Source organism: Rattus norvegicus, chromosome 14, assembly GCF_036323735.1.
Source record: "Rattus norvegicus strain BN/NHsdMcwi chromosome 14, GRCr8, whole genome shotgun sequence".
Classification (NCBI taxonomy): domain Eukaryota; kingdom Metazoa; phylum Chordata; class Mammalia; order Rodentia; family Muridae; genus Rattus; species Rattus norvegicus.
Window position 1 is genome coordinate 43,640,159 of NC_086032.1, and position 15,604 is coordinate 43,655,762.

A 15,604-nucleotide genomic window follows, 5' to 3' on the forward strand; every position below is an offset into this window, starting at 1 on the left:
ACCCCAGGACAGGAGGATGGAGATGAGCTGATGCCTGGGGCTCACTGGCCATAGCCAATGCTATGTGAGCTCCAGGTTTAATGTGAGAAGATGCCTCAAAAAATAAGGTGGAAAATGACTGAAGAGGGTAAGAAAAGACAGCCTCTGGTCTCCACACAAACACAAACCATGCGGACAAAGTGTGTGTGTGTGTGTGTGTGTGTGTGTGTGTGTGTGTGTGTACAGCATTGTCACTAAATGACAATGCTGCTAGGTCCCCAGGGATAAGACAAAGCTATTCACATTTGTGTCTTCAGCAGTCAGAATGGTGCTTGCCACAGAATAGGTAGGTTATGGTAAGTGGGGTACGTGGAAGGGAAGATACCCAAAGGCACTCCAGTGGACATTTTTCCTTGGAGTTCTCTACCTTGTCGCTTTAAAATTGGAGCTCAGCATAAGGAACAATTATTGAAGATGACTTTTGGAGCACAGGCAGGACATAAAGTATATGCATATGAGTGTAGGGAACTGCAGGAAAGAAGCCTCGGCAATGAAAGAGGGCTTCAATCGCCTCATTAGCGAGGGAGCATAAAGACGATTTATAGTAACACATTTGCATAAAGATAAATCAATTATGTTCCGGAAGATCTTTCTGCTTTTAAATTATAAAATTATGGGGGGGGGGGAGCTACAAAATCTACGCTGGGATAGAAAGCTGGATTGTCTGTTGCAGTCTTACGAGAATGTAGGACGTGGTGTAAATAGAAAATGGCTCTCCTCACTTATAGAATTATCATAGGTAACTATGGCCGATGCAGGTAGATTTACCTCTACAGTCTTAGCTCCTTTGCCCCCTGCCTTGTCTTCTTCAGGTTCCTCAGCTTTCTCTTCCTTTCCTTCTTTCTTCTCTTCCTCCTCAGACCCTTTGGTCACATCTATTGACACCACGCTTTGATCCTCTTCAACCCAGTCATGAGCTTTCTTCATGGCCTGCAATGGCCCCAACCAAACAATACATTTACCGTGGGAATTTGAAAACCAAGTCCTCTCAACCTGGACCCTCCAGGGCAGATGTGTGGGGCCACTCCTTAAGCCCCGTAGATAGCAACCTCGTTGCTCATAATATAAACTAGGAAACAAGAATGGGGTGGAAAGTAGCCAGATCCCATCGGAGGGCCTAAGAATTTCTAAAAGGGTATTTTAAAATGATATTCAGATGAGAAACATGACAGATGCTGCAAAATCTACAGTGTATATTTTTCATGTTTCAAGGCTGGTGATAAAGAAATGAACTGTGCTCTTTCTTGTACAGGCTAGAAATCAGTAAAGGGTCATGGCTGAAGCCAGTTTCCTCATGTGGCGGTTTTCCTAAAGTCCTCATCATCTCAGGAACCAGTAACGTAGCGATGGAAAGAAGATTGACAGCTCTGTTCCTTCTGATTCATGGCAGCTCCTCCAACCTCTAGGGATGCCAGGAGAGCAACACAGGTAACCCATGACCTACAAAATCGCGGCTAATTGGAAACTGCCGGGATCACCTTCCCCAATCTGGTCTGTCCTTCCTGAATTCGGAGACAGACTTCTCTAGAGCTCATCGGATCCTTTGAGATGTCGCTCATCTTATGCTAAACGCTAAGTTAGCTTAAAGCCCATGTCAAAGTTTAACGTGTCAGAATGTTAGGAGATAATTTAGGAGCTAGCAGATTAGGGGAGAGACACCCTAAAAAGTCCTCTTTTAGGAATAAAGGCTGCCTGTGCAACTAAGAAGTTCCCTCTTTCCCCTCCAAGCAGTGGCTGTAAAGAGATGAAAGAGATAATTTCCCAGCTGACCCGCCAGATGGCCGACCCCTAACAGAGAGAAAGAAATTCCTCATCTCCCCACCTCTATACCTCATTCTGCCCCTTCTTCACCCATTATAACCGGTGCGCGCCTGTGCAAACCACTACTAGGTAAGGGAAGAGATAAGAGGTAAGGGAGAAAAAAATATTCCATAGCTTTGAATAATTAATGACCAGCATCTCCTCAAATCCTACAGTAAGACCTGGTAGTCACTTGCAAAATGCACTGTGGTGTTAGGGGAATCTGGAACGCCAAAGCTGGACAGCCCCAAGATGTGTCGGAGCAGTGGCAGCCCAGGCAGGAGGAGAGGGAGTAACCCTCCCATCGATCTAAAGCCGGCATGTCTCTTTAAAAAAGCAAGGTTGGGAGCGGAGTCTAGAAAGCCCTGTGACGATCCCCCACCCCACTCTGGTAATCATCCTCTGACAGAACATTCTATTTCACTGTGAAAGGGCAAGTGACCTTTTCAAGGTCACTAGATAATTACCCGTAAATTACAGAATGGAGGTCTCAGCAGCCTCGCACCCACCACGGTGCCTCCACAGATACTAATTACTGACCTCAGACTCCCCTCCCACTGCTATGTCGTGGGACGTGAGGGGGGGTGTTTTCCCATTTCTTGCAATCTGAGGAGTCTTACCACCAAAACCCTCTTTCCCCAGACCCTTTTAAAACCAAAGACAGAACAGGTTGGTTCCAACCTTATTGAGTTTGTCAGGTGTGGCGGCGACATGTAATTCAAACAGGAGCTCTGTAAGCATCCTAGCAAATTCTTCCCCGCTTTCTTCTAGGCCTAGGAACAGAACGAGACAGCAGTAAGACGCGTGATTCATTTATTTTTCATCCTTCAGAATGTGGCAGCGCCCCTGACTTTGCAGCAGGCACTCAGGGTAGACTAAGGAGAGGCTTTGGCAGGGTGCCCTGAGGCTGCCTGGGAAGACAGATGTCATGGCTTCCCTTGGTGAGCACGGCAGGGAAGCAGCAGGCTGGAGAGGGCTGCCACAGCCTAGCTGCAGGCCTCTGGCACTAGGGCACCCCTGAGCTGGCTTAGAGGCAACAGTGGGTAGGGAGAGACCTTGTGTGTTTTGCCACAATGGTGGCAGCCCATTGCCGAGAATATGAATGACCTGCGTCAGGCCTCTGGTGCCTGGTGCTCAGAGAGTGGTTATGCTTCCTATAGCAACTTTGCCGATGCCCTGGGTGCGGTGCTGAGGAAGGAGCGTGGGGCTGAGTGAGCAGAATTCTCGTGGGGTGTGTACTCTGATGTCATACCATCTCTCTGGAGAAATTCCCCAAGGTTCTCTGGAATTCCTGGGTGGTACTATAATACTTTTTAATGATCTATTTTCTCAGGCGGGAAGCTATCTAAGGACAGAGATGAGTTTAACTCATTCCCAATATGATGTCTGGACCATAATAGGTGCTAAAGAAAATATTATTTGAATTGATAATCTATTAAGGTATCTTATATATGTAACACAGTAATGATATTATATTGGTTATATAGTATATATACATCATAAAATAATAAATATCCTTGACTGGTCAGTGGTGACACAGGCCTTTAATCGTAGCATTCAGGAGGCAGAGACAGGTGGGTTTCTGTGAGTTCAAGGCCAGCCTGGTCTACAGAGTGAGTTCCAGGACAGCCAGGGATACACAGAAAAACCCTGTCTCAAAAAAACAAAACAAAACAAAAAATCAAACAAACCAAAAAACAAAAAACAAAGCAATCAAACCAACCAACTAACCGGAAATACTCCTGGTAGACAACAGAGGTTAGGAAAAGCTACAGGCTCGCTTTTCTTGTCTGTAACTTAAGGCAATGGCATCTTAAAGTTTCTGGTTGGTGCTGAAGTATTGATTCCATAATGGGTTTATGAGCCTCCCCGAGGGAGACCATCATTAATCTGCCCAATTGCATGTGTACAAAACCCTCTGTGAAGAAGCTCCCTGGGCTTATGACAGAGCCCAGGTATACTCTGGGTAAGGCTAGGCACGTGGAAAATAGTGTACCTAACACTTGCATGGATATGACAGTTTCAGTTTTATAGAAACTTGGTTAATGGGCAGCTCCTAAAGACAGTTAGGGTGGCCCGCGAGTGTGTGGCAAATCTTCACCCTTGTGTATATTCTCACAGGGAGGCAGGCTAATAAACAAACAGGTAAACAAAGCATTTCTGTCAAGTGATGGGATTTATGGAGAAGTAAGAACCTGGGAGAAGGCTAGCGGTAGCTAGAACTTAGAAATCTCACTATAACCTTTTTCATCTTTATTAATTTTATTCGTGCTTGATTACACATATGTATGTGTACAAAGGGTGTGCCTGGCACCCACCGAGGCCAGTGGAGGATAGAAGAGGATGTTGGATGGATGTCTGTGAGTCAGTCCAGTTGGTGCTGGGAACTGAACCCAGGCCCTCTGCAAGAGCAGCGAGTTTAGGAATTTTATGTAAAAGGTGCTAATTTCGTGTTTCCCTAAATTCGTATGTTGACACCTAATCACTAGGCTGAGAGTATTCAGAGCGGGGGCTTTGGGTCATGAGTAAGGCATTCACATGGATAGATTGTAAAGAGTCCCCAGAGAACTGGCTGGCCACCACTCCCACGAGAGGACGTGGCTAGAGGATGCTGACTGTGACCCAGAGATGGGCCTTCGCTAGACACCAGATCTGCCTGGACTTTGATCTCACGCTTCCTTATGAACTGTGAGGAATGAGTTCCTGTAGTCTGTAGGTAGACTGTGATGTTTGTTATAGCAGCCTGAACAGGTCAGGGTTAGGGGGAAGCTATGAGGAATGGATGCGCCTTTAAAAGCCGGAGCCTCCGGAGCCTCCGTGTTCTCATTTAGTGTCAATTCCCACCCAACACGTTTACAATCTTTGTGTGTTCACTCAATGTGGTATGTAATAATTCATTTACACCAATTTCCCACTTTTAGCAAACAGTTCTCTACTGTATGTGAGTCATACAGGAACTGAGAAGGGAACGATGGAGTTGGGGGTGTAGCCCCTGTCTGAGGATAGCCTCAGAGGTCAGGGGAGAAGTGTTCTAGACGCTCGGTAGTGGCAATAAAGACTAGCAGGGAATGTGCCTGTCAAGTTCAGGGGGACAGTAAGGAGAACAGTGTGGCTGCACAGCACGAGTGACACGTGTGCACTGGGTGTAGACAGTGGCAACTGCCTTAGTTCAGGATGAGGCAACAGCGGGGATTGTTTTAACCAGGAAGGTGAGTGCCGTAAGGTAGTTTGCAGCTGTAATGTAGTTCTCAGAGGATGCTTCTTACACAATGATGCCTGAAGAGACTTGAGGATGAGACCCCATTAGCCAAGTAAGGAGAGGTTGGAAGGGAGGGGGTGAGGAGGAAGAGGAAAGAGGGAGAGGGAAGAAGGGAGATTCTACTAAAAGCGTATGGGCAAGGCTTCATCTGGGAACGGCCCAGTCTCCTCCACTCTGAGGGAGGCTGTGCTGCAGGGTAGGAGACCTTGGCTGAGACCCACTCCAGTCCCACTCCTCAACCTCTGGGACCTGAAACCAGTCACCAGGCTTCTTCAGCTCTCCCCTCCCCCATCAACTGGGGATCACAAAATGCACCCCCTGTTCTTTGTAAAATTTTCTACTGTACTTTTGCTACATAGAACTGCTAGGGATGAAATCCAGGGACTTACTCCTGCTCAGTGAGCACCCTATCACTGAGCTACACCCCAGCCTCACCCTTCCCTTCTGATTACTGTAAGATCCAAATAGAACAGTGAATTGTTTTGTAAAGACGTTAAACTGTGCATATGAATTGCTATGCGCCACACTGACACAGACATCCAAGATTAATATAATATATTTGGTGGCATCTGGCAGTAAATCTGAACACAAATGCTTCAGAAGGCCCCAGATTCTAAAGTGCATCATTTCTACTAAACATAGACCAGTAACTTTTATCATGTATTTCAGAGGGGGAAAAAAATCACTAAAAATATATAAAAACTGATGACAGTCAATATTGTAACAAAGACTATTCCTGCTAATCTCGGTCTGTATGCATGGCCAAGAGGACTTCCTCAAGGCAATAAAAAGAGAAAATGGGCCTTTTAAATCGCTTCACAGCCATGGTAAAGCAAATTGGAGGGCCATGGCTGTGTGGTTTGCCAAAAAGACAAACACGCAAACGTGAGCCAGTGTTATTCGGGAGCCCGCTATTAAATTTAATCTAGAAGATAACAGTTCGCTGTTATACTTTCTGAGACTACAGAGGAAATTATTTAATTGTTAGAGGACTTTAGGAATATAAATGCACTATACAAAAAATAAATCCTGGTGAAATGCTTAAATTTCTGCCATAATTTTGCTCTCTCTCTCTTTTTTTCTTTGCATCTCACTGATGAAATCCCTTTTTGTGTCTTTTTGGGTAACCCCTCCCTCTTCCTGGAGCTGTCATATGCCTTTGCGGTGGGGTTGACTTCACAACACCTCTGTTCTTCTCTCCCAGTGCCTCATTAAGTGTCTGAATGACATTTATTTATTAAATTAAGTTAATGAAAATTAATAGTGTTTTGATCACTGGAGATGCCCTTTGGGGAAAATGGATCTATTCCAGGAGATAATAGGGTTTTGTCAGGAAAAGAGAGACAAATTTACCGTGTTCCCTTTCCAGTCACCAAATTTATCATTTTTCCTTAAAATATGATATTCAGCACTTCAGGGTGTGTGTGTGTGTGTATAAAATCCAAACTTCTCAGTTTACTGAATGAGGCTCTGTATTTAAATGAGAACGCATCACATTGCCTGTGGTAACACTTTCTGTTTGGCAGCAGAACCCAGTTTCTTCTCCAAAGAATGGAGCTGATGAACAATGTAATAGTATTTCACTTTGCGTTTGCAGCCATGTCTCTGATGCGTGGGAAATTGCCAGTCCGTGTGTGCTTGTGTGTGTGTATCTCTGAGTGTGGTGTGTATGTTGTGTGTCTGTGTGCAGTGTATCTGTGTGTGTGTAGTATGTGTGGTATGTGTATCTGTATGTGTGGTGTGTGTGCAGGGGTGTGTATGTGTGGTGTATGCGTGTGGTATGTGTGGTGTGAGTGTCAGGTGTGTGTGTGGTATGTGCAGTGTATATGTGTGTGATCTGTGTGGTGTATGTGCAATGTGTATGTGTGTGTGGTGTGTGTGCAATGTGTATGTGTGGTGTGTACAGTGTATATGTGTGTGATCTGTGTGGTGTTTGTGCAATGTGTATGTGTGTGTGGTGTGTGTGCAATGTGTATGTGTGGTGTGTGTCTGTGTGTGTGGTGTGTATATGTGTGTGGTATGTGTGGTATGTGTGTGTGGTGTGTGTGTATAGGGATATATGTAGTGTGTGTATCTGTATGTGTGGTGTATGTGTGTGGTATGTGTGATATGAGTGTGAGGTGTGTGATATGTGTGTGGTGTATGTGCAGTGTACATGTGTGTGGGGTGTGTGTTTGTGGGTATGTGTATCTGTGTGTGTGTGTGTGTGTGTGTGTGTGTTGTATGTGTGTCCATATGAGTGTGGATGTATCTGTGGGTGTGGTATGTGCATGCATAGCATGTGTGGGGAAACAAGATGACTCAGAGACCTCTCACATGCTGTTTCAAACTGCGTCTCTCATTGGCCAAGGGCTTCAACAAAAAGGCCAAAGGCCAGGCTAGCTGGCCCACAAGCCTGTGTCTGCCTCCTGTCTCCCGGATTTGCTTGTTATATAGATTCTGGGAATTCAAACTAGGGTCCTTACACGGAGGACAAGTGCTTTACTGGCTGAGTCACATCCCCAGTCCTAGGGTCCTTTTAAACATCCTTTTGGAAAGACACACCCAGAAGGACCTAGATCTAACTCAAGTATCATGAGCTTGAAGAAGGACTAATGGGGTGATGGTTAGTGCTGGGAAGGGGCATCTATCAGGTCACCTTGGTCCCCAATGTGAATTGCATTTCCTCTGACACCTAGTATTTCAGTTTCTTCATTAGAAAAATGACAAGGTTGCTATCTTTGGTGACTTTTGTAGGAACATACAAAATGATTATTCCCAGTTGCCTCTGATATTTATTGTCCCCTATGTACACTTCAGTACAATGGGCTCTTTTATTTTGATGCAATGAGCATGAATTTCATTCAGGTGAGGCACAGAAGTTCAGCATGTGGGGCTAAAGGGGGAAACGGTGATTAAACATGTTTATGAATGCACAGAATAATTTGCCCTGAACCTCAAGACTCAAGCCCAGGAGTCTGAGCTTTGATAAAAGGTATATGACACACCCAGGAACACATGATTCTGGGACTTATTATCACTCCTCTGCATGGTGAGGAAATGACAGGCACAAACATCAGTAAAAGCTGCAGCTCACTCTACCCTCCCAACCTCCCTAGTAATGTGTGGGCACACTAAACAATAGTAACAGCTAACGTATTTGAGCAGCTCCATATGCCAAGGCCCATAAATGTGTTTTTAAGGATGGTATTTAATCTGAGCCTTCCACCAAGCGTTGTCTCCAGGATACAGTGAAGACGCTCCTTTCAGCAGGGTCACATGACTTGTTCAAGAAATCAGTGAAAAGGTTTCCAGCAGACTTTTCTATTGGTCGTAGGAGCAGCTGGCCTGTGTCTGTGGTTGCTCTGCCCATTGGTATAGCTACAGGAGGTACCTGTGGTGTGGTGCCTGTTGCTGCCGTCTGTAGAAAGACACCCCACATGTACACAGGGAAATGCTTGATTCTGTTCCACTCTCAAGTGGATGACCTAATGTAGTCATTGGGCATGGCCAACTTTGAGAATATCTTTTTCCCTTCTCAAAGGAAGCCTTGCTTCTCATAAAATAGGCTCTAGATTCCTTTGGGTTCCAGTCACTCTTGAGAGGTGTGGTGGTTTGAATGAGAATGGCCCCCAGAGGCTCATACATTTGAATGCTTGGTCTCCACTTGGTGGAACAGTTTAGGAAGGATTAGAAGGTGTGGCCTTGTTGGAGGAAGTGTCACTAGGGAATGGCTGTGAGGTTTCAAAAACCCATGCTAGGCCCAGTCTGTCTGTCTGTCTGTCTGTCTGTCTGTCTGTCTGTCTGTCTGTCTCTGTGCCTGCCCCACTCTCTTCCTCCTCTCTTCCTCTCTCTCCCTGCAGGTAAGGACATAAGTTCTGCCTGTCTGCCTGCATCCATGTTCCCTGCCATAATGGTCATGGACAGACCCTCTAAAACTACACTTTAATCCTTTCCTTTATAAGTTGCCCTAGTCATGGTCTCTTCACAGCAATAGAAAAGTATCTAAGACAAGGGAGAGGGCTGTTTGGATGCGTATCCCTCACTCACTCCATGGCCTTCAACTTGAAACACCTCACCCTTGGGACACTTAGAGAAAATGGCTCAGCCCTGGTCAGAACTGGACTTGTTGTGTGGTTGGTGGGATTGACCATGGGGTCTCTAACAGTCAAGTGATGTGCTGCCAGGCTACCAGCCTCCTGCACCAAGAATGGTGTTGTTCAGGTAGGGCGAGGGACACTTGCAAATACACAACTCCTACACACAGAAATGGAAGGAAATAATGAAGTCATGCAAAGAAACCTATTGCAAGCCTTGCATGCCATGGCCCTCAGTCACATTAAACAACGCAGGCACACGGAGTTAGAAGGTACCGCGTATATTGTGGTCATTTAGGCCCACCACACTGTATTCTTGGTTCATTTTATTTTCTGCATTTTTGTGTGTGTGTGTGTGTGTGTGTGTGTGTGTGTGTGTGTGTGTGTGTTGGTGATGTTCCAGGGACGGCTGGACACCAGAGAAAGAATGGGGTTCCCATTCACTAAAGAAAGGGCTACACATCACTGAGACCAGCCCTCTACCCACAACAGCTGCACAGGGCACTCTGGAAGCCGCATGAAGAACCCCTGGATTAAGTAAGCCCCACCCTGTTCTAAGGGCCCTGCTTCTCAGCAGCTGTGTCCGAGGCCCAGGCCCCTGGTTTACCTTCCTGTTTGTCACTGCCTTTTACCTTGTTCCTCTGGATTTTCCTCATTCTCCGATTCTTTGGCTACAAAGATGTCTTTGATAGAAATTAGGTCATTTTTCAAGAATTCTAGCTTCTCTCCATCCAGTGATGCTAAAAATGACTGAACCTGGAGAAAAACAAAAAACGAAAAAGAAAGAAATAGGTCACTTTTAACTGTTGTCATTTCTCCTCACAAATAGCATTTACTTACAGCCATCTACAGTTTCTCCAATAGCTACTGAGCAAACCATAGTGTGGGAGGAAGGAAGGGGGATTGGCTCTCCTGCCCATTCACCGAGGCCCGTGGGCTCCGCAGGCCTCAGTCCTTCTAAGTCAGTAGATACTGCTGCTGCTGTTACATCTCAGTAGAGCTCAGATTGGCCTCACGCTGGTTAGATAGTCCAGCCTGGTCTTGAACTTGAATTCCTTTTGCCTCAGTTTCTTCATTGCTGTTCCAGGCATGAGCCACCCCACCCCACAGGACTGTCTTGTTCTTAAAGTAGGACCTGTACTTCTTGTGATCGTTGGTGTGGAAAACAGTGACTGTGAAGCAAAAGGCACGAGTCAGTGGTTCTGGGAACCCATTGATCACAGAGGTTAAGGCACACCTTGGTCTCCACATAGCTCAAATATCAGTTCATCACTCACTTATTGCTGACCTTGTGACTTACATTCCTATGCCTTGGCTTTATCTGTGAAATCAGGACCGTTTACGTTTACCTTACAAGGTCATCTTGGTCATTAAAGCGTAAGAACTGACTTAAAACACTGTGTTGCTCAATAAAAGAAAGATCTAACACATGGATATATACATACATACACATACTTACACATATATGTATATATTTGCATTAGACATGACTTACACCGAGTTTACAAAATGTCCAAGATACATTTTCATTTTCTGAGGATTCATTGTCTAGAATAGTAGTCCTCAACCTGAGGGGACCCTTTTTCGGGGGACTGCATATCATGTATCTTACATATCAGACAGTTACACTATGATTCACAACAGTAGCAAAATTACAGTTATGAAGCAATAATGAAATAATTTTATGGCTGGGGTCACGACAACACGAGGAACTGTATTAAAGTGTCGCATTGTTACGAAGGCTGAAAACCGCTGCTCTAGGGGAGGGAAGCCCAAGACAACCAGTATCAGCCATAACGGTGGTGGAGGAAGGGCACGGCATGCTCAGCAAGGAGGGAGCAGTCACTGTCTTGGGGAGGTAAGGAGCTGTGCAGGGAGAGCTTGGGAAACGAGGCTTGGACTGGCATCAGCCCTGCTCTCTGTCGGAGCCTCTCTTTGGGTAGTATCCTCTGCATACACTTCAAAACAAGTACAGACGGCCATCCTCTGAACATTAATTTAAATTTCCAAATTGGTCACAGGTCATGGAATATCACATTGAAAATGAGGTGTGACCGTAAAGCTGTGTGTTTCTGGTTTTTCATTCAGCAAGTCAGAGTCTTGCTCTGGAGGAGCCCTAGCAGAGGGAGAGGTTTCAACATTCATGTGGTAGTGAATCGCCACAGCAGACCAAGAGCCAGGCGGAGCACCCAGGCTGGAGGACTTTGTTTTCCCGAGTGTTTATGCACATTACTGGGTGCTGTGCGCCTGCCCAAGGCTCTGGGGGGAAGCTTGGCAGGAAATTGACACAAAACCCATTAGCCATGCAGTTGGGCAGGTAGCAGCAGACATGCCCTGCTCTGTGGCTCCCTGCCAGCCCTCTGGCTTTGGCCTTCTGAGAGTCTTCACGTTGCATGTTTCTGCTTCTCCCTCTTTAACTGCAGTCTGCTACAGCGGTGTGCGCTGAATTGTAGAATTAATAATAATTAATCATGCATTCTTCATACGGATATGCAGTGTCTTATACCCTTTTTCCATAAAAATAAAATAAAATAAGATAAAATGCAACTGAGTGTAATGGAAACAAAATGATTAGATTTTTCCCACTTGTATCATATATCACACTGCTAGGTCTGTCTTAGAATCGATCTCATGCATCGTTGATAATAAATCCTTTGTATTTATTTATTTACTTATCTATTAATCATTGCATGTGTGCTGCTGATGGTGTAGGTGTGCATGCCATGATGTGGGTGCTGGGATCTGACCTCCAGTCCTCAAGACTGTATGTAGCAGGTACTTGGAACCACTGAGCCAGCTCCCCAGCACCAATACCCCCTTTCCTTTCTCTTGTGATGTTTTAGTCTCAGCCAGTGAAGTATCAGTGAATACAACGAGTATCCTTTCTTGTCCACAGCTTTTAAATGGGAGTGTCCTTTCTACTTCCGCTGACTGACAGGACTCAGAAGACCACAGACAATAGGCTATAGATGGTGACATCCAATACACTTTAAAGACTGGGACCCAGGGGACTTTGCAGGACGCATGGGATATTTCCTCTTCTAGAACACTCTCCAGGTTACTGGGTGGGCCTTTTTCCCATGCTGTGCTGACACCAGTGTGAACCTAGGAGATAACTCTAGGTAGCTGCCGGAACTGGGGAATGGGTGGAGCTGGAACAAAGGTGTCTCACCCGTGCACAGCAGTTTAAGGTGAAAGACAGCTGGAGACTGAAGGGGTGGACTGTAGAGTGCAATAGAAATTCAGGCACTGAGAATCCCATGGGGAACGCAGCCTTCCCACACAGGATGAAAGTTTATCAAGGAAGAAAGACAGAGCTAGCTGATTTCTTCAAAGGTTTGTCTCAAAAGTTCTTTAACTTTTAAAGGATTGGTACATGTAAGGTTACACAGGGTACTTAGTTAAAGTTGTGTTTCAGACACACAAGCAGTGTTTTCTTAGTATAAGGGTGTCCTGAATGTTTTGTTAGCATTAGATTTTTTTTTCTTCCCTCGGAGCTGGGGACCGAACCCAGGGCCTTGCGCTTCCCAGGCAAGCGCTCTACCACTGAGCTAAATCCCCAACCCCAGCATTAGATTTTTAACAAGTCGTCCTGTGAGTTTTGTCTATTCTTGGGGTGGTGGAGAATTGAACTCAGGACCTTGTGTATGCTAGGTGAGCATTTTACTCTCAAGCTACAAAGGCCTGCAGCCCTTTTCTTATTCATTTTATTTCCCCCGTGTTTGTTATTTATGTGTGCTGGGGTGGGGAACATGCATGTGTGGAAGTTAGAGATTTTCTTCCTCCACCGTGTGGGTCCCAGGGATCAAACTCCTGCCATCAGTCTTGGTGGTGAGTGACTTACCCGATGTGCCAGCCCCTGACACTTATTTTTAAGTTCAAATTGAATTTAAATCATTTCTTTTCAGTTCTGGGTCTGGGGCATGGTCTGTGCCTGAGCTTTATCCTCAGTCATCTCTTTATTCTTTTTATGCACTTTTTATTCTGAGACAGAGGCATTAGGTTGCAAAGTCTGGCTTTGAACTCATACTGCAACCCAGACAAGCCTTGAACCTGAAATCCTTCAACCTCAGCCTCCTCAATACCTGGGATTCAGGCCTATGTCACCAGGTCTATCTTAACTTGATTTTAAATTAACAAATGATTACTTGTGTCTATGGGATGCAATGTGGTGATCTGACCTGTGCTCATGTATCTGTGGATACAGTGTGGTTATCTGACCTGTGTACATGTATCTGTGGATACAGTGTGACAATCTGACCTGTGTACACACTGGGGAATAAGTGTATCACACCGATGAATGTATCCATGAATACATGGACTCGCGACAGTTTTGTGGTGAGACTCTTCCTGTTTCCACTTTCAGGAATTTTGAAGTAGATGCATTTCCATTACCCACAGTCCCTGCGTGATAAATACATCTCCATGGCAGCCATTGTACGTCATTAGCTGTGCCTATAGACCTCAGTAAGGGCTTCCACTTGCATTCCTGTTGGAGACCTGTGTGCAGGAAGCTGTCTGCTAACCGGGTACCCTGCTCTGGCTGTCATAGGACTGAAAAATGACTCCTGTTGCCTTTCACATAGATTTGTAGGACTGCTTATGACAACAGCCAGTAACTACCAGCAGTAAGTTTTTAAAAGTTCCACATTCTTCAACAAATGCCCCAGAAATCTCCAGGCCGGGGAAAGAGAAAGCAAAGCTTGTGGAAACAACTCACAAAGAGAAGATTCAGACTCCTCTAGGATGTCCCCCGTAGGTCCCTGTGTCAAAGGCTTGGCTCCCAGCTTGGAGCTGCTAGAAGGTGGTAGAAGCCTTGGGGCTGGAGGCAGGGCGAGGTGTCAGGTCATTGGAGATCTGTCTTTGGAGGGGTTGTGAGACCTTGGTTTGGTCCTCTTCTCTTTTGATTCCTCGGCCTGAGTGAGTGCTGCCTTACCATATGCCCCAAAGCAGTTTATCATGGATAGGACCTCATATAGCTCACATTTGTGATCTTAGCATGTGAGAGGCTGAGGCAGGGGGATTTTGTAAGGAAGCTGAGGGTTATTTTGTAGCTGAAGTCTGTGATGGAACTGGCTGGAATGCAGTCCCTCTCTATTATCAGGGGAGGGGGCAGTCTCCTATCTTAATAATAGCAGATATTAACAACATAAAATGCATATAAAATACAGCATCATCAGCAGTGTGCTCACTTATACACATGGATGCACAAAACAGCAGCCGGCATTCACTGAGCACTTATCATGTCCCAGGCATGCTGCTCTGGGCTCTTACATGGGCAATGTCACTGAAACCCTTTAGAAGCCTCACGAGGCCAGCTTTATCGTCACTGTCATTTCAAGCAGATTACAGTAAGAGCGATGCAAAATCCCACCGCCTCATATTGATGTTTAAAGGCTGAATCCTGACTCAGCTTTCATGGGTAGAGTTCTGTGCTTTGGTGGGAAACTGCTCCCCCCGCCACGTTTTACCAGATTATGGGATTCCGAATACAAGGGAGCAATTTTACAACAGCATAAACTGTGGGTGGCTGATGGCCACGCAAAGCCATTCTCTGCAGACACAGAGATGAATTTTGTAGGCGGAGGGCAGTCTGCCCTACGGGCGACAAGCTTTTGTCTATTTGCAACTGCGCTTCAACTCCTCCTCTGGTTTTCTGGTTAGCTGGTGCTAACACCTGCCCCTCTCCACATCTAATTAATGAACTAATTCAGATATGTACTAGGTGCTTATACCTCTCCATATGAGAGGTAGCATTTTCGTCTTTTCTTGTTATTTTTTTTAAAAATTATCCTTCAATCGTGTTTTGTTTGCTTACTTGTTTTTTTAATAGTTTAATTTTGTGTCATATTTGTGTGTGCACATGGAGGTCAGAGGATAACAGGGAGGAGTGAATCGGCTCTCTCTTTCCACCTTGTATGTCCTGGAGATTGAACTTGCGTAGTCAGTCTCACCAGCCAGTGTCTTTACCTGCTGAGCCGTCCTGCCAGCCCATATCGTTTCTTCTCTGAGGCAGGATTGCATGCAGCCTAGCTCTGCCTCCAATCCATACAGTTTGTTTGCCTGGGGTCACATGGGATAGTGGGAACCTGTAGAACCATCTGTTTGGTGATCTGGTTTCTATAGGTTTCTAAATAGGACCATTTTCAGATGGTTTGTCCTTAGCAGAATGATTTTGCCCTTTTATGGTCCAGATATGTGGTGGTAAAGGTGGTCAAATAAGTAGAATGGTAACTCGTAAAAGAATATGCACTCGATGCCCACAGTTTAACAGAAACCCCAGTCACTCTGCCCACCAGCTGGTCAGGGGTCTCTGATCTGGGGGTGGGATTGCCACAAGGTGGGAAGAGGGCCTGGCAGGCAAGTTTTAGAGCAGCCTCCCCTGCCATGAAGAGGGGTAATGGGGACTCTTGATTTGCTGACCCCTCTG

General features: G+C 45.6%; 1 protein-coding gene across 4 annotated transcripts in view; it reads right to left on the reverse strand.

Annotated features, from left to right (window-relative positions):
- The window catches only part of Fam114a1 (family with sequence similarity 114, member A1), a 70,452-nt gene that overhangs the window by 10,810 nt on the left and 44,038 nt on the right, over window positions 1-15,604 (reverse strand). For all 4 annotated transcript variants that reach the window (XM_039092750.2, XM_039092749.2, XM_039092751.2 and 1 more), the window contains 3 exons: window positions 9,807-9,930; window positions 2,521-2,612; window positions 808-969 (listed from right to left, as the gene is read on the reverse strand). In XM_039092750.2, coding sequence (XP_038948678.1) covers window positions 808-969; window positions 2,521-2,612; window positions 9,807-9,930 — 378 coding nt within the window. The remainder of the gene's footprint in view (window positions 1-807; window positions 970-2,520; window positions 2,613-9,806; window positions 9,931-15,604) is intronic.